The sequence below is a fragment of the Scyliorhinus canicula genome, chromosome 6 (genome assembly GCF_902713615.1).
Source record: "Scyliorhinus canicula chromosome 6, sScyCan1.1, whole genome shotgun sequence".
In the NCBI taxonomy this organism is placed as follows: Eukaryota; Metazoa; Chordata; class Chondrichthyes; order Carcharhiniformes; family Scyliorhinidae; genus Scyliorhinus; species Scyliorhinus canicula.
The window spans coordinates 109,826,289-109,853,415 of record NC_052151.1 but is presented as its reverse complement, the minus strand read 5'-3'; the positions used below and the strand labels follow the sequence as shown (position 1 = coordinate 109,853,415).

The following is a 27,127-nucleotide window of genomic DNA, read 5'->3' as shown; positions in this document are numbered from 1 at the left end:
AAGTCCAACAGATTTGTTTCAAATCACAAGGTTTCGGAGCACTGCTTCTTCCTCAGTTGAATTACCTGGTATTGCAAGACTTTTAACCGTGCTCACCCCAGTCCAACGTCAGCATCTCCACAACATGGCTACCTTTGTTTTGAAAATTCCGGAGGCTTGGGGAGGTAGAGTTCCCTGCTGCTTTCTCCATGGCAATTCCTTAGTCAATCAGAGTTTTAAAAAAATATAGTTTTATTCTCCTTATTTTCCACTTTTTCAACAAATATACCCCCAAAAAGAGATAACCAATAATAACAAATACAATAGCAATCCCCTAATCGGCATCCCTTCAACATACAAACCCAAACCTCCCCCGACACCCCTAAACAATTTACTCAACCGCACCCCCCCCCCCCGCCCAATGTTCTATGGCGTCCAATTCCTGAAGTGCAGGATAAACAAAGCCCATGAAATGTAGAACCCTTCCATCCTCCACCTTAACTCAAACTTCACCTTCTCGAGCATCAAAAATTCCAGCAAGTCTCCCTGCCACGCCGAGGCGCAGGGCGGAGAAGCTGACCTCCACCCCAGCAGGACCTACCTCCGGGCAATCAGCGAGACCAAGGCTAACACATGCAACCTGCAGCCCAGTCTGGTCTGACACCACGAATATGGTTTCTAGGGGCCCTGATTCGAACCTTGCATGCACCACCCCCGAGATGAACTTAAAAAACCTACCTCCAATATCTTTCCAGCTTCGGACAGGACCAGAACATGTGAATGTGGTTTGCGGGGCTCCTCCCACAGCGCTGACATACATCCTCCACCTCCTCAAAGTATCGGCTCATCCTCACCCTCATGAGGTGCGCCCTATATACCACTTTCAACTATGTCCGCTCCAACGTCGCACACGAGGTTGAGGCCTTTACGCTCCGGAGCACCTCTCACCACAGCCCGTCCTCCATACCCTCCCCTAACTCTTCCTCCTACTTTGCTTTAATCCCCCTCCGAGGATACATTATCCTCCCCCATTATCTTCCCATAAATTGCCGATACCACCCCCCGCTCCATTCCCCCTGCTGTCAGTACCTCCTCCACCAATGTGCAGGCTGGCGCTAACGGGAAGCTCTGAACCTCCTTCTTAGCAAAATCCCAGACCTGCAGACATCTAACTATCTTCCCCCTGCCCCAGTCCATATTTCTCCCCCAACTCCTCCAGCTTCGCAAAATGGTCCCCCAGAAACAAATTGTTTAATACCCTAACTCACCTCTCCTCATATCTCCGAAATCTCCCATCCCACTTCCCTGGCTCAAACCTATGGTTCCTCCTAATCGGCATCTCTCTTAATCCCACCCACAACTTAAAATGCTGTCTCTACTGTCTCCAAATCTTCAAACTTGCCACCACCATTGGACGGAGCGGTGCTGTTGCCAATGCCCTCCCGACCCCCTGTTGGCCAATCAGGGTTGACTTGCCAATCATTCAGCGCCCTTTTCTGATATTTTCTGACCATAATTTGCCATGACCATTTGGATTTTGGCATTCTTCAGTTTGTCCAGAAGAGTCAAGTCAAAAAGCTTTGTCAACATGTCTCTCTTTTTAGCAATATTCAAGGCTAAAGCCCACTCCAAACCTTGTTCTCTAACTGCTGGGTCCATTCCTACTTTATTTTGGGCTTCGGAGAGGAACGCCCCACTGAGGCCGCACTTCGACTTGTTTCTTACACTAATGAGCTCAGCTCGTCAGTCCAGGAAGAGATCTGGTTGCCGATTTTAAACCCCCCCCCCCCCCCCCCCCACCTCAATGCCCCAACTTACCAATTGAGGGGGTCATTGAGCCTCCTGCATACCACCTCATTAGGGCAAAGCACCCTCAGGCCCGATCCCTGATATGGGCAAGATTCCACCTGGGCACCCTGGCACTGCCAGCCCCACCACCCTGTCATCCCAGCAGTACCACCTGGGTGCCACCCCAGGAATATGGAACCCGAGCAGTATTTGGAGTGCCAGGGTACAACCGTGACCGAAACGCGACGACCCAGGTGTACCTGACCGCCTCGGAGGACCCCCGATATCCCTCCTCCCCCCAAACTATCCTCCCCAAAAAGTGCCAGTATGCCAGTCCACGTTTGTGGAAACCAGTGCTAAACGACACCTGGTCCAGGCTGCCAAGGCTGGCCCATCCCTCTCCTTGACAACTGTCTGAGATTAAACCAGTCTGTTCACAACTTTGTTGTCATGCTTAGCTCCAAGGTGAACTTCCAATCTCACATTTGTACCTTTGCTCAGACTGCCTATTTCCACCTCTGCAACATTGTTTAACTCCACCCTTGTTTGTGCTCATCTGCTGTGGAAACCCGCGTTTGTGCCCTTGTTAGTTCTCATCTTTATTATTCCAATATGTTCCTGGCTGCACTCCCACATTCTACCATCTGTAAAATTGAGGTCATCCAAAAATCAAACAACAAGATCTGTTCACTGATTGCCTCTGTTCCTGCTGATCTCCATTGGTTTCCAATTAAGCCATGTCTTGATTTTAAAATTCTTATCTTTATTTTCAATTCCCTCCATGGCCTCACTCCTTCCTCTTTGTTTTTAAATTTTAGATTACCTACTTTTTTCCAATTTAGGGACAATTTAGCACACGGGGCTCTCTGCAGTGGGGTGCAGGGCTCACTCGTGCCTGACACTGTATTAAGGGACAATTTAGCACGAGGCTCTCTGCAGTGGGGTGCAGGGCTCTCTCGTGCCTGACACTATGTCGCCCCTCACCCCCTCTGGGGGGTTCCTGGAATTTGGCACATCATAATTGAAGATTCTTTTGTTTTTCTGCCTCCGTAAATAGTTCAGGCAATGTCCTATTGGGCCCCCCTCCACCAACACCCCGACTCCCTTCCTCCCCACCTCCCTCCTTTCCCTTCTGTTGGTAGAGGCGAGGGTATCTGGTCTCTCCAGCGAAAACGTTAGTGCTTGTACCATTTGTTTTTTCTGTAGAAATGTGCTGTGAACTGTTTCAATAATCAGAGTATCCCCCCCCCCCCCCCCCCCCCCCCCCCCCCATATTGGTACTGAGGGGAGGGTACCCTGTTTCTCCAACAGAATAATTGTGTTTGTACCGTTGGCCTTGTATATATTTTTACTGTTTTAATGTAAAGATATGGCCAACTGACTGACCCTGCACATCTTTTTGGGTTGTGAGACCCATGCAGACACGGGGAGATATCATTGACCAAACCTTTGATCATCTGACCTACTGTGGTTTGGTGGTATTTTATGCTCATGTGAATGAAGCACTTTTGCGATGTTAATGGTGGTATAAAAGCTAATTCACATTCCAGATAATGGTGAGCAAATTTCTGCGGTCGGAAGTTGTACAATGATCTTTGCCATGCCCACTTACATTCAACAGTCATGAATCTGAAATTTTGAAACATTGTGGAAAATAAGAACACTTGTGCAGTTCTTCACAATGATAACATGAAGGAAGATTCAGAACACTGTTGTTTTGCTCCTAGTTAATCTGTTTTGGCTGCAACATTACTGATGTTTGGTCTCAGCAGTGGAAACACTTTGTCACTGCAGGATAATAACTTTAACTTTCTCCCTTAGATAACCTCAGTTTATTTTAACATTATTTGTTATTGTTTCATTTCAAAATCTTAACTCCTCTCCATTTATCTTGTGTCTTTGTTTCCACATAGTTACATAATTCCAGTGAATCTAAAGTTTTTTTTTGTCTCAAGTACATGTGTCATGATGATAGGTTATGTTTGCCATTTAATTTAATTTGTCTTGGCAGGAGTTGAGAAATTGGATGTACAAAATACCCATTTTGTTATTTTCATTTCCATTCCTTCAGGGTGTGCGCATGATTCCTCTTTGCATCATTGCCCGAATTGGTTGGAATTTGCTGTCAATCACATTGTCCAGCACATAAGCCATCGACTATATATCGCGTGTGCTTCCTGGAACGCCAGCCTAGAGTTTTGTGCTCGCATTTCTGGTGTAGGAATTAAGTAAATCTGAGATTTCCACCTTGATGATCCAAATGGACAAAATTTGTATAAAATGGGTCAATAACTGTTTGATTCACTAAATGGATGATTGTTAAATTAAGTGTTCATCGTTTCCCAAAAAGGTAAGAGTTCATATTCTGTCCTGAGGTAGGTTCCCATCATATTTAAACTATCTGCATGGGAAAGGAATTTTTCTTCTGTAATGTCAAATTGTCCCCACCCTGCTGTACAGTTTCATGAGTGTTATGATATTTCCAATATTTTACTATTGGACAAAGACAGCTGAAAAATTCTGTCATCTGTTTACTGTTGGCAGGATAAATATTTATGGAGTGATCTCTGAAGCCTCTGTAAATCTGATTGCAGAGACCAATGATTTCTTGACTGCATGCTTGCAGACAACTTGTTCCTGCATACACTAATTGGTGTAAACATTACAGTGACTGTAAGGTGATGTGGTGGAGGAATGCATCTGGCAGCAGCCGCCTTTATTTATATACCTGTATATATTTCCTTTCTTTAAATTTAGAGTACCCAATTTTTTTTTCCAATTAAAGGGCAATTTAGCATGGCCAATTGATCTCCCGACACATCTTTTTGGGTTGTGGGGGTGAGACCCACGCAGACACTGGGAGAATGTGAAAACTCCACATGGACAGTGACCCCGGGGCTGGGATTGAACCCGGGTTCTCGCCTCCGTGAGACAGTAGTGCTAACCACTGTACCGCCTTCCTTATTTATGTTTACTCCAATTTGCATGGGAGATTTTTTTCCCTAAGTGCTGGATATTCAAGCTGATAATGGGTCAGTGAAGGTCAGAGGACAGTGGCACTTCCCTTAATCAACAAAGTTAAAGGATTGAGGAGGGCGGTGATTAGAATATAGGAACAGGGGCAGGTCATGCTCCACCATTTCATCAGATCATTGCCAATCTTGGCTTCAACTCCAGTTTCTTGCCTCCATAACTCTTGATTCATCCTGTAGTTTAAAGAATATATCTAACTGACTTGAGTACATTCAGTGACCCAGCCTCTTACTTCACTCTGGGGTAGATAATTCCAAAGATTCCTGACCCTCTTGAAAGAAGAAATTCTTCTTCATTTCTGTCTTAAATGGGAAACCGCTTCTGAAATCTAAAACCGTGCTCCCGAGTTCCACATTCCCCCTCTGAAACATCCTCCAAATATGTATCCTGTTAAGACTTCTCAGAATCCAATACGTTTCAATACGGCCACTTCTCGTTCTCCTGACCTCCAATGAGTATCGGGCCAACCTGCTCAACATTTCCCCACAGGGCAACCTCTTCATTCCAGGAATCAGCTTGGTGAACCTTCTGTGAGCTGTTTCATATGCAAGTTATGCAAGTGTAAACTCTTTTTAAATAAGAAGACCAAAACTGTACACAGTACTCGGTGTGATCTCACTAATGCCCTGTACAGTTGTAGAAAGACTTCATTACTTGTACATGCCATCACCTTTGCAGTACAAGCCATTTGCCTTCCTAGTTACTTGTTATACCTGCATACTAACTTTTTTTGTGGACGAGACACAGGGGTCTCTGTGTCTCAGAATTTCTGCAGTGTTTCTATTTAAATAATATTTTGCTTCATTTTTTTCCCCCTGACAAAAGTGGACAACCTCAATCTTCCTCACATTATAGACCCATCTGCTAATTGTTGACCATTTGCCTATTTTTTTTGTCCATTCACTTAACTACTCGATATCCCTTTTGCAAATGTTTTGTGCCCTCTTCAGAACTTGATTTCATAGAATCATAAAATCCCGACAGTGCAGAAGGAGGCCATTTGGCCCATTGAGTCTGCACCGACACTCAAAGATCACTCCATCCAGGCCTTAAACCCTGCTCTCTTCCCCCCCCCCCCCCCCCAACCACCACCACCACCACCACCACCATGCCTGTAATCCCTCCCAATGTTACTGATCTGTAGTTGTACCATCAGCAGATTTGATGATCTACTCTGTCCCTTCATCCAAGTTGTTTATATGTATCATGAATAATGGAGGGTGCATGATTGATCTCTGTAGCCCCCTGTAGCACCCCAGTTATGACAGTTTGTAAACCTGAAAGTGACCTCAACACCATGACCTCTTATTTTCTGTGGTGACCTTTTTATGCGGCATCGTGTTGAATGGCCTTTGGAGATACAAATACACAAAATCCACTCATTTCTCATTTCCCCTTCATCCACATCCAAAAGAACTCCAATAAATTGTCCATACTTGATTTCCCTTTTCATAAAATCACGTGGATTCTGCTTGATTGTTGTATAATTTAGCAAATGTCTTGCTGCTGCTTCTACATAAAAGATTCCAGCACTTTCCCAATGACAGCTGTTTGACTAACTAGTCTTTAGTTTCCTGTTTTCTGTCTCTCCCTTCTTGAATAAGGGCATTACGTTTTCAGTTTTCCAATCTGCTGTGCTTGCTCTAGAATCAATGGAATTTTGAATCGTAACAGCTAATGTTTCCACTATCTCCAAAATCACTTCCTTTTAAGACCTGAAGATATAGGCTATCAGGTCCTATATCAGCATTTAGTCCCAATACTTTTTCTCAGACTTATTCTTTCAATTTATAATTGTTTTATTCAGGAATAATAGTTGGCTTTTTCAGCAAACTTTGCGCATTGAATTTATGTTGTCTTTGGTAATTAATACAATTGATCATCTATATATGGCTATTTTCTCTCCGTGCGAAGGATGGAGGAATTTTGATTAATTTTGCCGAGTTGTTTATCTTCCCAATAATACAATTTAAATTATAAAATGGTAGATGCAGCTTGGGGATGCATTCTGCACTGTGGGGCACAATATCTTCTGGAGTTTAAAATTCTTGTTTTGAGGAATGGAATTTCTTTGCTCCCAGTGTCTACATCAAGAATTCCCAGAATATTATTATAATCTTTATTGTCACAAGTAGACTTACATTAACACTGCAATGAAGTTATTGTGAAAAGCCCGTAGTCGCCACATTCCGCCGCCTGTTCGGGTACACAGAGGAAGAATACAGTATCGGTGAAATTTTGAGTAAGGTGACAGTTAGCATTGCTGCCTCCCGGGTTCCATTCCGGCCTCGGGTGACTGTCTGTGTGGAGTTTGCACTTTCTCCCCGAGCCTGCGTGGGTTTCCTCCAGGTGCTCCGGTTTCCTCCCACAGTCCAAAGATGTGCGGTACAGGTGGATTGGCCATGATAAATTACCCTTAGTGTCCAAAAAGGTTAGGTGGGGTTACTGGGTAACGGGAATATGATGGAGGCCTGGGCTTAAGTAGGGTGCTCTTTCCAAGGGCTGGTGCAGACTTGATGGTCTAGATGGCCTCCTTCTGCACTGTAAATTCTGTGACTCCCCTCTATATCACTTGAATGATGGACCTTTTATCTGAGAAATGGTACAGAAACATCTAGTTTACTTTGCTTTAATCCAAAAATGGGTTTGTGCAGTCCAACCTCAAAAATGATCTGTTACTGGGGCAGAGTGTGTGGGGAGGGGGGGGGGATTGGTGAATGAGTGACCTTAGCAAGGGTTAAATATCTATAAGCTAAAATACTTCCGTCCCAGTATAAACATGGCTTTTAATAAGTTGTAAATGTTAAAGAACTGTATTTCCAACTGCTCCATTTTTAAAAACATTTTTTTTAAAAAGCTGATTTTTGTTTTATAAAGCACCTTTCATGATCAGTACACCTCTTAAAATGCTTTGCAACCAATTAAGTCTGAAGAAGTCACTACTATTTTTCTTTTAAAATAACTTTTGCAACGTTACAATCTTGGTCAATTTCATAATTCGACACTCTTAATTTATCCAATATTAATAGCTATTTTATGCAGGTAATTGCATCCTACAAATTTAATAAATAGTTTTGGGGACATAGCTCTTGCATGCAAACACTGTCCCTTATATTTAACTACTAGATTAATCGAATACAATCAGATCTGTCATAACCGTATAAAATGGCAGAGCAGGCCAGAGAGCCCCCTTATTTTTCAGCAGTGATTTTTCAGCAGTGATTCCTAATTGATTAATCTGTGCTGACTGTCCTTCGTCTATATATTTCTAAATGCTTGTTGATTTTTGCCTTGAACTCTGGATTGTAAAGAGTTTGACCACAACTGTTGGTACGAGTGGATATTGAAGGCCATTCTCTGGTACAGATGCACAATTTGTATATTTAAGGAGAATTCAAAGAGTTGTGTTTGGAGTCTAGGCTACCTTCTGTCTCATACCTTTGAGCAGTCCAGAGTGCAAGTTTTCTGGCTCTGAGTATTTCTCCATCTTGAGCTTTGCTGTGCCTTTTCAGAACCAATTCTTTCCACAAGTATCTCTTACCCTCCTCTGGCAAACCTGTTTTCTCACTTCCACCATCATTTGTATACACTGAAAATATTTATTATCTAAATAATCTCCATACTCCTATCCTCCATAACTGATTCCATTCATCCTAGAGTGGTCAAGCCTCTCTTTAAATTGTTACTTGTTATGTGCATATAAAGTCTTCCATATTTCCTTTCCCTATTATTTTCTAATGATTTGAGATGTGTAAACTTATGAGGGGTACAGATAGAGTAGACAGGAAGAAACTTTCCCCTTGGTGGATCAATGGCCAGGAGGCATAGATTTAAGGTAAGGGATGGGACATATGGAGGGGATGTGAGTAAAAGCTTTCACTCAGAGGGTGAGAGGAGTCTGGGACTCTGCCTGAAAGGGTGTCGAGGCAGGATCCTAATACATTTAAGTATTTAGATGTGCACTTGCGATGCATAGCACACAAAATACAAATGCACTGGAATTCTTATGTAACTGTGGAGGTGATGAGAAGGAGCCAGTGGATGTGGTCTATTTTCAGAAAGCTTTCAACCAGGTCCCACATAAAGAGATTAGCTTGTAAAATTAAAGCACATGAGATCCAGGGTCATGTATTGAGATGGATAGAAAACTGGTTGGCAGACAGGAAATGAAGAATAGGAATAAATGGGTCTTTTTTCCAAGTGGGAGGCATTGACTAGTGGGGTACTGCAAGGATCGGTGCTGGGACTCCAGCTATTCACAATATATATTAAATGATTTTGATGAGGGAACTAAATGTAGTATGTCCAAATTTGCAAGTGAGCTGTAAGGATCCTTCAGTGTGATTTGGACAAGCTGAGTGAGTGGGCAAATACATGGCAGAAACAGTATTTATGCACCTTGGTAGCAAAAGCAGGAAGGCAGATTATTATCTGAATGGCTACAAATTGTGAAAGGAGAAAGTGCAATGAGACCCAGGCGTCCTCATAGACCAGTCGCTGAATGTAAGCATGCAGATGCTGCAGGCAGTATAGAAGGCAAGTGATGCATTTGTCTTCATAGCAAGAGGATTGAAATACAGGAGCTGGAATGTCTTGCTGCAATTATGCAGGAACTTGGTGAGGCACACCTGGAATATTGTGCACAGTTTTGGTGTCCTTATCTGAGGAAGGATGTTCTTGCTGTGGAGGTAGTCCAAAGAAAGTTTACCAGACAGATTCATGGGATGCTGAGATTGAAGTATTTTAAAAAATAAATTTGAGTACACAATCATTTTTCCAATTAAGGGGCAATTTAGCGTGGCCAATCCACCTACCCTACACATCTTTGGGTTGTGGGGATGAAACCCACGCAAACATGGGGAGAATGTGCAAACTCCACACGGACAGTGACCCAGGGCTGAGATCGAACCTGGGACCTCAGTGCCATGAGGTAGCAGTGATAACCACTGCGCCGCCGTGCTGCCCTTGTGGGATTGAAGTATGAGGAGAGATTGAGTTCAAGATTGTGTTCGCTGGATTTCAGAAGAATGAGGGGGGATTTCATGGAAACCTACAAAATTCTAACTACCGGATAGGGAAGATGCAGGTAAGATGTTCCTGATGGGGAGGGAACCCAGAACTAGAATCAAAAGTATACGGGGTAAACCATTAGGGTGAGGTGAGGAGAAATTTCTTCATCCAGAGAGTGATGAGCCTGTGGGATTCACTACCACAGAAAGCATTTGAGGCCAAAACATTGTGTTTTCAGGATTGAGTTAGGTACATTGGCTAATGGGATCAAAGATTATAGGGGAAAGAGGGAACAGGCTATTGAGTTGGATGATCAGCCATGATAATGAATGGTGGAGCAGATTGAATGGCCTCCTGCTCACGATTTCTTTATTTATGTCTATGTTTAAGGCTATGGGCCAAGTTCTGGAAAACCAAATTAGAATTGTTCTAATCAGATTAGAATAGTCTTTGACCAACACAGGCGGGATGGGCTGAATGGCCTTTTCTGTGCTGTAGACCTCTATGATAAATCTTTCTTTGCTCTTCCAGGCTTTCTAATTTTTCCACCTTCCCACTATTGCTTTTTGATGGTACTTGTAATTCTCATATTGTTTGACCTAACTTTATCAGGTGCTTTGTTTTAAAGTCTGTAGTTTTAATTTCTGTCTAAGAAAACTTGTATTTACTGTAGTACTAAATCTATTTTAAGCTTTCCCACAGCTAATTTATAACCATTGCTAATTTTTCAACCAGATTAATTTGAGCCAAACCCTCTTTGACTTTTCCAAGTCCAGCAATCTTCCTTTTTCCCTTCATTATCCTTTTATTATTGAAGCATAGAATCCCTACAGTGCAGAAGGAAGTCATTCAGAACTCTACCCATGTCCATCCTGCCCTCCCTGTAACCCATAACCTAGCCTGCACATCCATGGACACTGAGAAATTTAGCATGGCCACTCCATCTAACCCGCACATCTTTGGACTGTGGGAGGAAACCCACACAGACACTGGAAGAAAGTGCAAACTCCACGCCGACAGTGACCCAAGGTCGGAATGGAACCTGGGTCCCTGCCACTGTGAGGCAGCAGTGCTAACTACTGTGCCACCGTACTGCCCCTTGTATGCAAGTATGTTGAACCAAACTGTATTGTGATCACTACTTCCTAGTTATTCTACCACCCAAACATTGGTTATTACCCTCCTTAATTTTTGAGATTAAAATCAAGCTGTGCTTCTATGCCTGTTGGACTGCAAATGTACTGAACCAAGAAGCAGTCCTGAGTAAGCTTTAATATCTAATTCTGAGCAACACGGTGGCACAGTGGTTAGCATTGCTGCCTATGGCGCTGAGGACCCGGGTTCGAATCACGGCCCTGGGTCACTGTCCGTGTGGAGTTTGCACATTCTCCCCGTGTCTGTGTGGGTTTCACCCCCACAACCCAAAGATGTGCAGGATAGGTGGATTGGCCACGCTAAATTGCCCCTTAATTGGAAAAAATGAATTGGGTACTCTAAATTTATTTTTTAAAAATCTTAATTTTGACCTTGTCCACATGCATTACATTTATTCCAGTATTTGCTTGGATAGTTACCGCCACTCTATTCCACTGTTGATTTTGTACATATCTAAGAGATTAAATGCATGATTTGGTGCATTAGCTGCATTTTGACTTTGGAACAGCTCATCACATCCTTTGTGATTCAGTTTCATAGCCAATGCACATGATTTCACTGGGGGTTGCTTAGCTCAGTTGGCTGGGCGGCTGGTTCGCGATGCGGGTTCAATTCCTTTCCCGGCTGAGGTTATCCATGAAAGCTCTGCCTTCTCGATCTTTCCAGTCGCCTGAGGTGTGATGACGCGCCGGTTAAATCACCACCAGTCACCCTTTTGGCCTATGGCCCTGGGGAACTATGGTGACTTGCATTTCAATTTTCACTAAAGCTCATGTACGCAAAGCTGTAGCAAACCTTTTTCATATTGACATTGAATTCAAGTCTGGATGCAAATAGTGAAGAATCTATAATCTATCTGTGTGGATTTGTCTGCATTTCAAGAAATAAAGTGGTTACTTTACTAACCTGGAGCTTTGTGGCATTAGACATAGACATAGAACAGTACAGCACAGAACAGGCCCTTCGGCCCTCGATGTTGTGCCGAGCAAATGATCACCCTACTCAAACCCACGTATCCACCCTATACCCGTAACCCAACAACCCCCGCCCCCCACCCTTACTTTTTTTTAGGACACTACGGGCAATTTTAGCATGGCCAATCCACCTAACCCGCACATCTTTGGACTGTGGGAGGAAACCAGAGCACCCGGAGGAAACCCACGCACACACGGGGAGGACGTGCAGACTCCGCACAGACAGTTTTTAAAAAAAATCTGAAATAACAACAGAAAATACACGGGCTCAGTAAACAAATTGATAGGTTAACATTTCATGTGCAGACCTGTTGAGGCTATTTTTAGATGTGTGCAAATTACAATTTCAATTTTTGCTGAGCTTTTAAGGAGGGATGGACAGTGCTCCATTACCTTAATCTGCATATCAACTAATGAAATCTGTATTGCATATGAAAAATTACAATGCACATGTGTATATACACACAAACTCAATACTATACTTTATATCATTCCGTTGAGCAGCGTAACATTTCTTGATTCTACACAGAAAGCTTTGCCATCAGGCCCTGAAGTTTGTTGCTTAAAAGCATGAGTATATTCATTCTGTTCTCTCAAATGTGTGTCTTTATTTATAAACTCATTACAGTTTATACCTATACCATCTCTCGTCAATTTTATATTCCATCCTGTCTTAATAACTGGGTGCTCAAGAGTTTTTAAAAATTCTCCCCATTATCGCAGCTATTATCCCTTCCTCCAACCCACCATAAAATAACCAGTAATCATCCGTTTTTGTTTGTAAGGTTGCAGACACAAGTCAGTGCATTAAAATAAGTTACACCGTGCAAAGAATTTTGAGATGTAATGCTTTGTAAATACAAGCCTGAGTTTTTTTATTACATTGGGGTGTTTTGTTAATCTGGCCTATATTGAAAACTGGGTTCCAGAGGTGTGAAGAGCCAGCTGGTCACCTTTAGGAATTTTATTATTGCTTAAAAGTGTAATTTCACAATTGAGACCTCCATGATCTGCCATAACGAAAATAATTTCCTCTCTGCTTTGATGGATAATCAAGAATTCCATGAATTCTGCTTCTGTTGGTAGACCACAGCAAAGCCCTTGGTGCTGGGATGTAGGAAAGTGCAGTGTACGTAACAGAAGAATTATCAGACAGCTTTTTAAAAATCCATAAGATTAAGCATAAATAACCAAGGAGACTCATTGTGGAGCACCATCAGGATGGTGGTTGTTTGTTCACACGTTTTGGGTTTTGTATGAATATTTAATGCCTTCATCTTTCTTTATTTGCCTGCTATAGAAATTATTATTCAATAGTTATTGGAGATAATAATTTGTAAGGCCCGAATGTTTACTTTTAGGGAGGAATTGAAGTTGGCAGAAGAACTGCAGGCTTTTTTTTTTTGCCATTTTCTGTTTGGTTAATGTTCTTGCTGGAATTATCTATTCATTTGAGATGGGTTGGCGATGTGCCTCGTATTCCATTTTTCTATATTTTGTCAAAGAGAGTTAATGGATGGCTTCAATTTCCCAGATCAGCTCTGATAATATTTCATTGTTGCTGAATAGATGGAATCTAATTCTGGGTGGGGTAGGTAGGACTGTACATGCAATGTATTTTTTTAATAAGTTAAAATGCCCAATTCTTTTTTCCCCCATAAAGCAGCAATTTAGCACGGCCAATCCACCTACCCTGCACATCTTTGGTTGTGGGGGTGATGCCCACACAGACACTGGGAAAATGTGCAAACTCCACACGGACAGTGACTCTGGGCCGGGACCGAACCCAGTTCCTCGATGCCGTGAGGCGGCAATGCTAGCCATTGTTCCATTGTGCCATCCTCTGCACGTGCAATGTTGCTGCAGTGTGAATGTTTTCTTTCTGCTTCGCAAAGCAAGAGGGTGATGCTGCTGCGAATGAGATGCTTTATAATGAAGGCAACAGTTGTCAGCATTAAATGTTCTGAGGACAGATGCAACATGTATAAATGTTGAATCATGCACCCTTTATTTAGTCCCAGCAACGGCCTTCAGCCCCAAATTCAGAAGAATGCCCTTCACTCTGCTTGTTAGTATTTGTCCCTCACCAAACATCTTAAGCTTTGTACAAGTGGCATTGCCGACCACTACCAAATTGAGGATAGTTTTGCATTTTACCCTACTCTTTGTGAGGAATAATTCAATGTGCATAGAGATGTATAACCTGTTAATTGATATGTTCTTTCCGTGTAATTTATTTTTGGATGAATGTTGGGCAGATCGCAGACGCTTTGCTCTTATTTAATGTATCTACTTAAGCAGGGAGACTTCCAAAAAATATTTTGCTTGATACAAAATGTCTGACTGTCTTTGTTTTCCCCCTCTGTTTTGTTTCAGCTGCTGTTTCTGTTGCTTGGTGACATTACAGCTCAAGTAGAACCCACTCCAAAGGCTGCTCTATCTCTTTCTGGTAAATACCGTCACCATGATCGTTCAACAGGGAAAGAAATTTACTGTAATAAGTGCCCTGCAGGCACCCATGTGGCACAACATTGCACATCATCATCATTGCGTGTCTGCAGCCCCTGTAAAAACGGCACTTTCACGAAACATGAGAATGGCATTGATCAGTGTCACACCTGCAGGCCCTGTGTGACTCCAATGATTGAGAAATTCCCCTGTACTGCCTTTTCTGACCGTGAGTGCACTTGCCCACCTGGTACTTTTCTGTCTAACAAAATCTGTACAGTGTATACAGTTTGTGCAATTGGTTGGCGCGTGAAGAAGAAGGGAAGTGAGACAGAAGATGTCAAGTGTAAACCTTGCCCTCGTGGCACTTTCTCTGATGTGCCTTCCAGTCCGAGGTGCAAAACACTCACCAATTGTTCAGAACAGGCTCTGGTGATCTTGGAACCAGGAAACCGAAAAAGGGATAACATGTGTGGCTTACCAAGCACAGCTCTGAGCACAGCTACCAACTCACCAAGCACAGAGTCCGCTCACCACCACAATGGAGTACTGCCTGATGCCTCCACTCCATCAGGTAATTATTTGTGATTCAAATACACCTAGGCTAATGCACTGAAATTGAAGTACAGTTCCCATCACGTATAGTACATATTAACTTGATTTGTCCTTCTGATGAAACTAATGAATTCTGAAAGTGTAGCATCTTGTGTTCAGCAGCACAATTACTGAAATCTGACTGTCAGATCCAAGATATCTAGCACTGGATCGCACTGCAGCAAGGCAAAACGCATTTGAAGAAATGCAGTCAGTTCTTTTTAGATCCCATATTTCAGTCTCAGAACTTGTGCTTTTTAAAGCTGTGGTGGATTAGAAACAAATATTGTAATTTTAGTATTGAAATTTTTGAACCTATTCAAACTAAATGTATGAATCTGATAAATTTGCTAATTAATGTTTTTGAACTCAAACCAAAGCCAATACCATATGAGGCGATCAAGTTAAAATAACTGTACTTGAGTGAGATGTGAACTGTTTATTGTACATCTGTTTCTACCCTGAAACACGATTAGCACGCTGTAAATGGCAACTTTCTAATTGACAGTAAAGGTAATGCCCAATTTGTGAACCTCTCCAATCGTGTTTCCACCCATACCACAACATTGAAACGCTCAAAAGTCATAGATGATATTCTGTCTGACTGGGTGCAATGCACTAACCATCCTCCTCATTCTCAACCTGCCTAAAGCCTTTCGCATGATCAACTACACCATCCTTCTAAAATGCCGTTCCTCTGTCCCATTGGATAGGACTGCCCTAGCTTGGTTCCATTCTTAATTGTCCAGTTGTAGTCAGAGAATATCATGCAATGTCTTATCTTCCTGCTCATGCACCTGTGGAGTTCCCCAGGATCTTTCCTTGCTGCCCCTTAATGCCAGATATTGCCTGTCTCTGGCTGAGCCTCAGCCCACATGCTGGTGAAACCCTGAATTGTTCTTTTGTTACATGCAAACTCTTCCAATAGCCTCTTGGCCAGCCTCCCAACTTCATCTCTTGGTAAACCTCTGCTGTATGTATCCTAATTTGCCCCAAGTCCTTGTTCTACATAACACCACTGCTCACTGACCCACACTGGCTGCTTGACTAACAACAATTTGAATTTTAAATTGCTATCGATGTATTCAAATCTATTTGTTCCCTTGCTCTCCCTATCTGTTACCTGCATATAATCATAAAAAATATGAGCAGAAGTAGGCCATTCAGGCCCTCGAGCCTGATTTGCCATTCAGTACGATCATGGGCTGTCTGTTGGTGTTTTATTTTCTACATTCCCATTTACCCTGATAACTTTAGATTCTTGTTAGGCAAGGGAATCGTTCTACACCTGCCGCAGAAATATACAATTAAAATCCTGCACCGCCTTCTGCGGCAGAGAGTTCCAAAGTCGCACAGCTCTGACAGAAATAAAATTTCCTTCTCTGTCCTGAACGGGTGACCCTGAATTTTAAAACCGTGACCCTAAATTCTGGACTCACCCCAAGAGGAAACACTGTCAAGACCATTGAGGATCTTCTATACTTCAGTCAGGTCACTCCTCATTGTTTTAAACTCCAGTCTTGCAATTCTCAGACTCTGTGTTGTTCTAATTCTGACCTCTTCTGCATCTCCAATTTTCTCTAGTCTCATTGTTGGCTGCTGTGCAGTCAGCTCCCTGGGCTTTGGGGTTCATTTTCTAAAGTCTCTGCCTTCCTTTCTTTAAGGTGTTCTATTAAAACTTTGGCTAACTTGCTCTAATACCAGCTAACACTGCTGTAAAGTGCCTTGGTGATATTTTCCAGCCCTCATGCTGTGATCTCAATTTTCTTTTTGTCTGCTGACCACTTGGTCAGGCCATTTGGCCTGTTGTGCTAAAACCATTCTCTGATTTTAATTTTGCCTGTTTATTTATCAAAAATGCCGAAGCCATTTGTAGAACTGCAGCAATCACCCTGGCTGAAATAGGCTGACTGCACCTTTTATTAAGTGCATGTTCTTAAACATTCTTCCATGTTACTGGAGTATAACATACTGGGTATGCAGCAGTGGTACATTAACTTCGTGAATTAGTTCAGTTGTTAATGATGTTCAGCGACATGTTGAGATAACAGTATGAACGTTTTGGAAGATTGATTTGGTTTTTTTTTTGACTAATAAGTTTTGATCCTTGCTTCTTCTGAGGTAAAGGAACCCATTTTGTTCAAATATTTTGCAGGTATTCCTAATAAATTGAGCACCACGACTACATCTACAACCACAAATTTAATCAGTGGAGTGACCAAAGAAGCACAGCTTTGGCATTCTCCCCAGTTACGCACAAATTCAGCTCTCTCAGCTTCGATGAATTTTCAGCCTATCATGGAATCCTCGAGAGCTGGTGCTGATTCCAGACCACCCAGGAAAGGCCCGCCAAGGCCAAGCGCACACAAGCACTTTGACATAAATGAGCATTTACCGTGGATGATTGTTCTCTTTCTGCTGTTGGTGCTGGTGGTGACAGTAGTCTGCAGTATCAAGAAAAGCTCCCATGTGCTGAAGAAAGGCCCCAAACAAGACCCCAGCAGCATTGTTGAAAAAGCTGGTCTCAAGAAGCCTATTTCCCCGACTCCAAATAAAGAAAAGTGGATTTACTATTCTAATGGACAAGGTAAGCAAACAAAGATATAAAACTTCAACTGCAGTAACCTTTAAATTTCGAAATGCCATTATATTTATGTTCCCAGATCCATCGCTGCACCAGCATGGAAATGGAACCTGCTTTTGGGGCTCTGGTTTCAATATTTGTTTTCATCATCCATTATGGTGTTAACCCTGTTATTTGTAAACAATTAAACAGCTTCTGGGTGCTGGATGGCTTGGGTGTGGTTCTGAGCAATTGCTAACAGTGCGGGTTCAGTTTCTGTTCTGGCCAAGGCAGACGAGGGATTTGCCTCTTTGCCCTATCCCTGAGAATGGAAGGCAATGACAAACCACCACTGACAAAAACCACCAAAGAAACAGCTCAGGATGAAGCATCAGCAGACCATGAGACAGGGACCTGCCTTTTGAGCAGACTGCACATAACCTTAGTGTACTGTACCATTCCATTAGCTTCCACATCATTGCCATCTAAGCCCAGCAGTGTCATGTACAGTGTTGTTGAAGGTTCCGTCCTTTCTCTGTTTCCCTCGTGTGTTCTTGATTGAGAAATATGATAATCCATGACGTCGGTGTTCTATTAATCACTTCACTAGCTCGTAATTATTACAGTTTATAGTTCTCGCGTTATTGTGTCATGAAACGTTAATGGATCAAGTCCGAAGCATCAATAGTTCTCAGATTACAGTGGCAAAATAAGTTGATATGAAAGAATTTCCCCACGTTCTCTATTGTTTTATGTTTTTTCAATGTATCACCAGGAAGTGACTTCAAGACTAGAGCATAACTTGAGAATATAGGATCAGGAATTGAGTCTTTTATACCAGTCAGTTAGATCATGGCTTGATCTTCTCCTTAGACTATGACCCTTGGTCTGGGCAGTCCCACCATCGCAAACATCCTTTCTGCATCTTCCCTGTCTAGTCCTGTTAGAATTTTATAGGTTTGAGATCCACCCTCATTCTTCTAAACTCCAGTGAACATAATCATATCACCTCTATCTCTCTTTGAATGCCAGTCCTACCATCCCAGCCATCAGTCTGTAAACCACCTCTGCGCACTCTCCATAGCAAGAACATCATTCCTCAGATAAGGAGACCAAAAATGCATACAGTACTCCAGTGTGCCCTCACGAGGTCCTGTGTAATCGCAGCAAGACATTCCTACTCCTGTACTCAATGCCTCTCATTTATGAAGGCCAACATAGCATTTGCCGCCTTTACTGACTGCAGCATCTGCATGCTTATGTTCAGTGACTGGTGTATGTGGATACCCAGGTCTTGTTTCACTTTCCCTTCTCAATTTATAGCCAATCAGATAATTAACTGGCTTCCTGTTTTGCTACCAAAGTGAATAACCTCACATTTATCCAAATTATACTGCATCTGCCATGCATTTGCCCACTGTAAATTCTGATTCTATGAAACTCACTCAACTGTCCAAATCACATTGAAGCATCTCTGCATCCTCCTCGCAGCTCATCCTCCCAACCAGCTTTGTGCCAGCTGAAATTTGCAACTATTACATTTAGTTCCCAATATCTTTACAATATATATTAATGATATAGCTGGGGTCCGAGCCGAGCACCGATCCCTGCATCATCCCACTAGTCACTGCCTGCCATTCGGAAAAAGGCACTTATTCTTCCTCTATCTTTCCTATCTACCAACCAGGTTTCTATCCATTTCATTACATGACCCCCAATCCCGTGTGCTTTAATTTTACACGCGAATCTCTTTTGTGGGACTTTGTGGAAAGCTTTCTGAAAGTACAAATAAACCACATCCACTGGCTCCCCCTCATCAATTCTACTCGTTACATCCTCAAAGAATTCCAGTAGATTTGCCAAGCACGTGTTCCCTTTCATAAATCCATGCTGACTCTGTCCGATTCTGACATTGTTTTCCAAATGCTCTTGTTTTTTTTTAAACTAATTTTTATTGAAAAATTTTGAATTTATACAACAACAACAGACCATAATAAAATACCAAAAATAACAATAATATTAGCAATCATAAACAATTGCCCACCTCCATGAGCAACACAGCATTTTAACAACAACGCAAATTAACACAATATTAAGTTATATAATAAAAACTACAATAAGGAACCCCCCCTCCCCGGGTTGCTGCTGCTATTGACCAAGATACCTATCTTTGAGCCAGGAAGTCCAGAAAAGGCTGCCATCGTTTATAGAACCCTCGTATTGATCCTCTCAGGGCAAATTTGACCCTTTCCAATTTTATAAATCCTGCCATGTCGCTGATCCAGGTCTCCACACTTGGGGGCCTCGCATCCTTCCAGTGCAGCAAGATCCTTCGTCGGGCTACTAGGGACGCAAAGGCCAGGGCACCGGTCTCTTTCGCCTCCTGCACTCCCGGCTCTACCGCAACTCCAAAAATCGCGAGTCCCCACCCTGGTTTGACCCTGGATCCAACCATCCTCGACACCGTCCCCGCCACCCCCTTCCAGAATTCTTCCAGTGCTGGGCATGCCCAGAACATATGGGCATGGTTCGCCGGACTCCCCGAACATCTGGTGCACCTGTCCTCACCCCCAAAGAACCTACTCATCCTAGTCCCGGACATGTGGGCCCAGTGCAGCACCTTAAATTGGATGAGACTAAGCCTCGCACATGAGGAGGAAGAGTTGACTCTCTCCAAGGCATCCGCCCAAGTCCTGTCCTCTATCTGCTCCCCGAGTTCCTCCTCCCATTTAGCCTTCAGCTCCTCCACTGACTACTCCTCCACCTCCTGCATTACCTTATAGATGTCAGACACCTTCCCCTCTCCTACCCACACCCCCAAAAGCACTCTGTCTATCGCCCCCCACGAGGTCAGCAAAGGGAATCCCTCTACCGGTCGCCTAGCAAACGCCTTTACCTGCAAGTATCTGAACATGTTCCCTTGGGGAAGCCCAAATTTATCTTCCAGTTCCCCCAGGCCCGCAAACCTCCCGCCAATAAACAGGTCCCTCAATTTACTGATGCCCACCCTTTGCCACCCCCTAAATCCCCCATCCCTGTTCCCTGGGATGAACCGATGATTGCCACCCAATGGAGCCTCCATCGAGCCCCCTGTTTCCCCCCTATGCCGTCTCCACTGTCCCCAGATTCTTGGGGTCGCCGCCACCGGGCTCGTGGTAAACCTCTTAGGGGAGAGTGGCAACGGCGCCGTTGCCATGGCACCCAGGCTCGTACCTCTACATGACGCCATGTCCATTCTTTTCCACGCCGCCCCTCCCCCCTCCATCACCCATTTACGGACCATTGACACATTGGCCGCCCAATAGTACCCCAAAAGGTTGGGCAGCGCCAGCCCGCCTCTATCCCTCCCTCGCTCCAGGAACACCCTCTTCACTCTCGGAGTCCCATGTATCCACACAAAGCTCAAAATACTGCTAGTCACTCTCCTAAAGAAGGCCCTGGGGATAAAGATGGGCAGGCACTGAAAGAGGAACAAGAACCTCGGAAGCACCGTCATTTTGACGGACTGTACCCTCCCCGCCAGCGACAATGGCAGCATGTCCCACCTCTTGAACTCCTCCTCCATCTGATCTACAAGTCTGGTGAAATTATGTTTGTGGAGTGTCCCCCAGTCCCTGGCCACCTGCACCCCCAGGTACCTAAAGCTCTCCCCTGCCCGCCTAAGCGGGAGCCTACCAATTCCTTCCTCCTGGTCTCCAGGGTGCACCACAAACACTTCACTCTTGCCTAAATTTAGTTTATAACCTGAAAAGGTCCCGAACTCAGCTAGCAGCTCCATCACCCCCGGCATCCCTCCCAACGGGTCTGCCACATACAGTAACAGGTCATCGGCATACAACGACACCCTATGTTCCTCCCCACCTCGCACCAAACCCCTCCACCTCTCTGAATCCCTCAACGCTATCGCCAGCGGCTCGATTGCCAGTGCAAACAACAAGGGGGACAGGGGGCAACCCTGCCTGGTCCCTCGGTAAAGCCGGAAGTACTCCGACCTCCTCCCATTCGTGGCCACGCACGCCATCGGGGCCTCATATAGCAGCCTTACCCATCTAATAAACCCTTCACCAAATCCAAACCTCCTCAACACCTCCCATAAGCACCCCCACTCCACTCTATCGTAGGCCTTCTCCGCATCCAGCGCCACCACTATCTCTGCTTCACACTCAATCGCCGGCATCATGATGACATTCAACAATCTCCGCACATTTGTGTTCAGCTGCCTTCCCTTCACAAAACCTGTCTGGTCCTCGTGTACAACCCCTGGCACACAGTCCTCTATCCTGGTGGCCAGGATTTTTGCCAGCACCTTGGCATCTACGTTGAGGAGAGATATGGGCCTGTATGAACCACACTGCTGGGGGTCCTTGTCCCTCTTTAAAATTAACGAGATCAGCGTCCGCGACATCGTCGGGTGCAAAGTCCCACCTTCCCACGCTTCATTATGTGTCCGCACCAGCAAGGGGCCCACTCGGTCCACAAACTTTTTATAAAATTCCACCGGGAACCAATCCGGCCCTGGTGCCTTCCCTGACTGCATCCGCCCGATCCCCTTAACTAGCTCCTCCAGCTCAATCGGCGCACCCAACCCCTCCACCTGCTCCTCCTGCACCTTCGGGAAAGAAAGCCCGTCGAGGAACCTCTCCATTCCCCTCCTCTCCCCCGTTGGCTCCGACCGGTACAGTTCCCCGTAAAAGTCCTTGAAGACCTCATTCACCTCTACCCTCTTCCGCACCACATTCCCACTCTTGTCTCTCACTCCAGCAATTTCCTTAGCCGCATCCCGCTTGCGGAGCTGATGAGCCAGCATCCTACTCGCCTTTTTGTACACTGCCCCTTGTGCCTTCCTCCACTGTGCCTCCGCCTTTCTAGTGGTCAGCAAATCAAATTTAGCCTGCAGGCTGCGCCTCTCCCCCAACAGCCCCTCCTCTGGTGCCTCTGCGTACCTCCTGTCTATCTCCAGCATCTTTCCCACCAGTCTATCCCTCTCGCTCCTCTCCCTGTGTGCCCGGATGGATATCAGCTCCCCACGAATCACTGCCTTCAGGGCTTCCCAGACCATCCCCACCTGCACCTCCCCCGTATCATTCACCTCGAGGTACCCCTCAATACTTGCCCGGACCCTCCTACACACCTCCTCCTCCGCCAACAACCCCACATCCAACCGCCACAACGGGCGCTGGTCCCGCACCTCCCCCATCTCCAACTCTATCCAATGCGGAGCGTGGTCGGAGATTGCAATGACCGAATACTCGGCCTCCTCCACTCTCAGAATCAGTCCCCCACTCGCTACGAAGAAGTCTATCCGAGAGTAGACCCTATGTACGTGGGAGAAGAAAGAGTACTCGCGTGCCCTCGGCCTCACAAACCTCCATGGATCCACTCCACCCATCTGGTCCATAAACCCTCTCAGTACCTTGGCCGCCGCCGGCTTCCTACCCGTCCTAGAGCTGGACCGATCCAGTGAAGGATCCAACACCGTATTGAAGTCCCCCCCCCATGATTAGACCTCCCGCCTCCAGATCCGGGACCCGTCCCAACATACGCCTCATAACGCCCGCATCATCCCAATTGGGGGCAGACACACTAGCAAGTACCACCTTCTCTCCTTGTAGCCTGCCCCTAACCATAACATACCTACCCCTCTTGTCCGCCACCACCTCAGATGCCTCAAACAACACATTTTTCCCCACCAGAATCGCCACTCCCCGGTTCTTCACATCCAACCCAGAGTGGAAGACCTGCCCCACCCATCCCTTCCTCAGACGGACCTGGTCCGCCACCTTCAGGTGGGTCTCCTGAAGCATTGCCACATCTGCCTTTAGCCCCTTCAGATGTGCAAGTACTCTCTACTGCTTCACCGGCCCATTCAATCCTCTCGCATTCCAGGTGACCAACCGAATCAGAGGGCTGCCCGCCCCAGGCCAGCACCCCCTGCCCGACCCAGTTCCCACAGCGACAGCACCCCACCTCTGTCCCCCCAGCTCCTTCCTGACCCTACCAGCAGCAACCCGGTATTCCCCTTTTTCCCCCCCCCCTTCCCCCCCCCAGCTGCGAACCGTCCTCCATTGTACTTCCGTGGGTCAGCTAACTTCTGCTGACCCCGGAAACTCCTGCCGATAACCCGACCCCTCCCAAAGTGGGATCATCCCCCAATCTATCCCTCCAGGCACTGCTCCAGCGAGGGGAAGAACCAGTTAAGGCCCCGCCTCCCCCCGTCATCGTCTCCACCTCCCAGCCCCGCAGCGCGGGAAACCAGAGGAAAGCCCGTACTTTCGCACTGCCCCACCACACCCTTCTGACGCAGCTCCCAAATACCTGCCCTACTCCATACCCCCAACCCGACATAGAATACAACAAACCCCCCCAACCCTCCCCGCAAGATACAAAACTCAAACAATGCCCCACAGCAAAAAATAACATAACAGAACAACACCCCCATAAATAACCATATCAAAATTGCAAAAGTACAGAAAAAGAGAACACAGCAACAGCAGAATTCAGCAATAAAGTATTACAACCGACCCCCGCAACCCCTAGTTCAAGTCCAGTTTCTCCGTCCGCACGAAGGCCCACACCTCCTCCGGGGGATCAAAATAATAATGCCGGTCCGAATAAGTTACCCACAGGCGCGCAGGCTGCAACATTCCGAACTTTATCTTTTTCTTGTAAAGCACCTCTTTCGTCCGATTAAACCCAGACCGCCGCTTAGCCACCTCCGCACTCCAATCCTGATAGATCCGTACTACCCCATTCTCCCAATTGCTGCTCTTCACCTTCTTGGCCCAGCGCAGCACACACTCCCGATCACTAAACCGGTGGAACCTCACCAGCACCGCACGCAGGGTTTCATTCTCCTTAGGCCTCCTGGCCAGTACTCTGTGTGCTCCCTCCAGCTCCAAGGGCAGATGGAAAGACCCGGCCCCCACTAGCGAGTTCAGCATCGTAGCCACGTAGGTTGTCAGCTCTGACCCCTCCAGCCCCTCCGCAAGGCCCAAGATCTGCAGATTTTTCCGCCTCTTGCGGTGATCAAGCTCCTCGAAGCGGTCCTGCCACTTCTTGTGGAGCGCCTCGTGCCCCTCCACCTTACTCACGAGGATCCCGGCCTCCTCCTCTCGTTCAGTGGCCTGCGTCTGCAACTCCTTGATGGCAGCGACCTGGGTCATCTGGATCTCCGAGAGCCTTTTGTTCGTTTCCTGCAGAGAGCTCAGTACCTTAGCCTTGAAGTCTGCAAAGCAGCGCAGGAGAGCAGCTTGTTGCTCCAGGGCCCACAGCCTCCACTCCTCTGGAGCTCTGCCGGCCGCCATCTTGGATTCCTTCCCCCGTTTTTTTCTGGGGAGCTGCTGCCGTTTTTTTCCCCCTTTCCACTCCGAGCTCGAGTCATGGACTGCGGGGAAAGTCGATCAGCACACCTTCTCCCACCAGGAGACGTCGAAAAATTTCCGTTTTGGGCTCTAAAAAGAGCCGAAAAGTCCGTTTAAAATGGGAGCTCCCAAATGTGCGGCTTCCTACGTCATCGCCGCCATCGGAAGTCCCCTTCCAAATGCTCTTGTATTAAACCTTTCACCGTGGACTCCAGAATTTTCCCACTACCGATGTCAGGCTGACTGGCCTGCAATTCCCTGTTTTCTCTCTACTTCCCTTTCTCAATAGTGGGTTACATTAGCTCCCCCCCCCCCGATCTGTAGGAACTGTTCCAGAGTCTATAGAGTATTGGAGGATGACCACCAAAGCATCCACCAATTCTAGGGCCACTTAAGTACATTGGGATGTAGATTATCAGGCCCTGGGGATTTTTCGGTCTTCAATCCCATCAATGTCCTCAACACCAGTTCCCTGCAAATACTGATTTCTTTCAGCTCCTTCCTCTCACTAAACCCTGTGTTCTCCAACAATTCTGGTACGTTACTTGTGTACTTTGTGAAGCCAAAACCGAAGTCTGTATTTAGTTGGTCAGCCATTTCTTTATTTCCTAATGTAAATTTCTCAGTTTCTGACTATAAAGGGCACATTTGTCTTCACAAATTTTCTCTTCACATTCCAATGGAAGCTTTTACAGTCAATTTTTATGTTCCCCGCAAGCTTGCACTCATACTCTATTTTCCCCTTCTTAATCCTTTGGAACCAGGAGGGAATCGTATCCCTGAAATTTCATGCTCCCCTCCTGCCTGAAATGTAAAATTCTGGCCCACATATTCACATTTTTGTTCATGGCCTCATGTGGATTGTCTTGGATGAGGGAACAAAATGTAACATCACAAAGTTTGCAGATGATACCAAATTAGGTGGGAGGGTGAATTGTGATGAGGATGCAGGGATCCTTCAGCAAGATCTGGACAGGTTGGGCGAGTGGGCAAACCAATGGCAGATGCAATAAAATTTGGATAAGTGTGAGGTTATTCATTTTGGAAGCAAAAACAGGAAGGCAGATTACTACCTGAATGGTTGTAAATTGGGAGAGGGGAGTGTGCAGCGGGACCTGGGTGTCCTTGTGCATCATTCGCTTGAAGGTAAGTATGCAGGTGCAGCAGGCGGTAAAGCAGGCTCATGGTATGTTGGCCTTCATTGAAAGAGGTTTGGAGTATAGAAGCAGGGATGTGTTGCTGCAATTGTACAGGGCCTAGGTGAGGCCACACTTGGAGTATTGTGTGCAGTTTTGGTCTCCTTCTCGGAGGAAGGATGTTCTTACTCTCGAGGGAGTGCAGCAAAGGGATGGAAGCACTGTCCTAGGAGGAGAGATTGACTAGGTTAGGATTGTTCTCACTGGAGTTCAGAAGAATGAGGGGCTGGATATAGCACTTGGGGAGAACGGGATCAAAGGCTACAGGGAGAAAGCAGGATTAGGCTATTGAGTTGGATGATCAGCCATGATTGTGATGAATGGCGGAGCAGGTGTGAAGGGCCAAAAGGCCTCATCCTGCTCCTATCTTCTATGTATCTATGTATCTTCCATAGACACTCATATCTGGTACATTTGTCACTACCTCAACCAATTCGAGTCGCTTCATTAAATGTCATTTGCATTTTTACAGTTTGATGCCGGCTTTCTCTGATCAGATGGTTTTGTCTAAGTGCTCAGCTGCTGTAAATTAACATAAATTTTACTCAATGTTATTTCTGATCATTGAAATTAGATAATTTTTTTTGGCCATCCAAGTGTGTTTCAGTGTCAGCCCAGATGAGAGAGTGACTGTCTGCTGTTCTTATTGTTTTCTGTCTCAATTTGTTTCAAACACTCAGAAAAGTTTCTGCCTTCCTTGTCCAGTGCCTTTCGAAACTTCCTTTGATACGTTAGTTTGTTCAGCCAACGCCCTGCAGCTTGCGGCCGCAGAGGAAGTATTGACAGCTCAATGAAAGGAGATGCAACTTGCAATTGTGCTTTTTGCTTGTCAGCTGCGATGATTTCCTGGCATCAGCTGCATCAGTTTGCTATGTGTTTTGTTCAATGCACAGTTTGTTTACAACATCAGGTGCAAAACTAATGAAATATAAATGGTTTAATATAAGCATTGCTTGGGTGTCATCTCCGTTTGCCAATTGTAAATGGTTCCTATTGCTCAGGTACAGCACACTCTCATTTAAAATT

The 27,127-nt window shown here is 45.3% G+C and overlaps 1 protein-coding gene across 2 annotated transcripts in view; it reads left to right on the top strand.

The window, feature by feature from the left end:
* Nucleotides 1–27,127, top strand: part of tnfrsf21 (tumor necrosis factor receptor superfamily, member 21) — a 115,146-nt gene that overhangs the window by 20,545 nt on the left and 67,474 nt on the right. The window contains exons 2-4 of one of the 2 annotated variants that reach the window (XM_038799888.1): nucleotides 3,839–4,117; nucleotides 14,316–14,961; nucleotides 17,137–17,568. In XM_038799888.1, coding sequence (XP_038655816.1) covers nucleotides 14,580–14,961; nucleotides 17,137–17,568 — 814 coding nt within the window. In that variant the 5' untranslated portion in view covers nucleotides 3,839–4,117; nucleotides 14,316–14,579. The remainder of the gene's footprint in view (nucleotides 1–3,838; nucleotides 4,118–14,315; nucleotides 14,962–17,136; nucleotides 17,569–27,127) is intronic. The other variant, XM_038799887.1, reaches the window with a different exon arrangement.